The 996-nt window shown below is 30.7% G+C and overlaps 1 protein-coding gene across 1 annotated transcript in view; it reads right to left on the minus strand.

Moving 5' to 3' along the window:
* Positions 1-996, minus strand: part of LOC105815466 (TBC1 domain family member 15-like) — a 13,301-nt gene that overhangs the window by 1,156 nt on the left and 11,149 nt on the right. The window contains 1 exon segment of the mRNA XM_012650627.1: positions 696-729. Coding sequence (XP_012506081.1) covers positions 696-729 — 34 coding nt within the window.

Consider the following 996-nt stretch of genomic DNA (forward strand, 5'->3'; position numbering starts at 1 on the left):
TTTGTCTGACATAAAATTATGAGTTGATAGGTTTGTGTTGTTATTTCTCTTTCAGCACTTTGATTATGTCAACACATTACTTTCTGGCCTTCTGGTTTCTGATGACAAAGTAATTATTATTCTTACTGAGAATACCTTTTAAGTGATGAGTCATTTCTCTCTTGCTAAGTTCAAGATTCTCTCTTTGTCTGTAGATACTCTGATTATAATGGGTTTTAATGTGGATCTCTTTGATATTATCCCACTTGGATTTTATTGAGCTTTTGGGATACATAGGTTCATAATTTGATCATATTTGAAGAAATTTTTGGCCATTATTTCTTCATATATTTCTGTCCCCCTTCTTCTAAAACTTCCAAAATACATATGATAAATAGCATAAATTCAATTTGCTCATGATACATTATCTTTTTAATGTGCTGTTGAATTAGGTTTGCCTGTATTTTGTTGATAATTTTTGCATCTCTGTTCATCAGGTATACTGACCTGTAATCTCTTTTCTTGTATTGTCCTTATCTGACTTTTTAATGAAAGTAATGCTTACCTAGTAAAATAAGATAGAACATGTTTCCTCTTCTTCAAATTTTTGGAAGAGTTTGAGAAGGATTGGCAAAAATTTTCCTTTAAATATTTGTTATAATTCATACCTGAATCCCTCTGGTCCTGAGCTTTTGTTTGTTAGGAAGTTTTTGATTAGTGCTGCAATCTCCTTCCTCTGAACTAGTGTGCCCAGACTTTCTATTCTTTCATGGTTTAATCTTCATAGTCTTCATGTTTCTAGAAATGTATCCATTTATCGTAGGTTACCTAGCTTACAGCGTACAATTGCTTATAGTAATCTCTTATGATCCTTTGTGTCTTTGTGGTATTAGCTGTAATATCTTCTCTTTCATTTATAATTTTATTTGAGTCCTCTGTGTTTTTCCTTTTTTAGTATAACTAAAGGTTAGTCAATTTTATTTCTCTTTTCAAAAAACCAACTCTTAGTTTTTTTTA

This window comes from Propithecus coquereli, unplaced genomic scaffold (assembly GCF_000956105.1).
Source record: "Propithecus coquereli isolate 6110/MARCELLA unplaced genomic scaffold, Pcoq_1.0 Scaffold336, whole genome shotgun sequence".
In the NCBI taxonomy this organism is placed as follows: domain Eukaryota; kingdom Metazoa; phylum Chordata; class Mammalia; order Primates; family Indriidae; genus Propithecus; species Propithecus coquereli.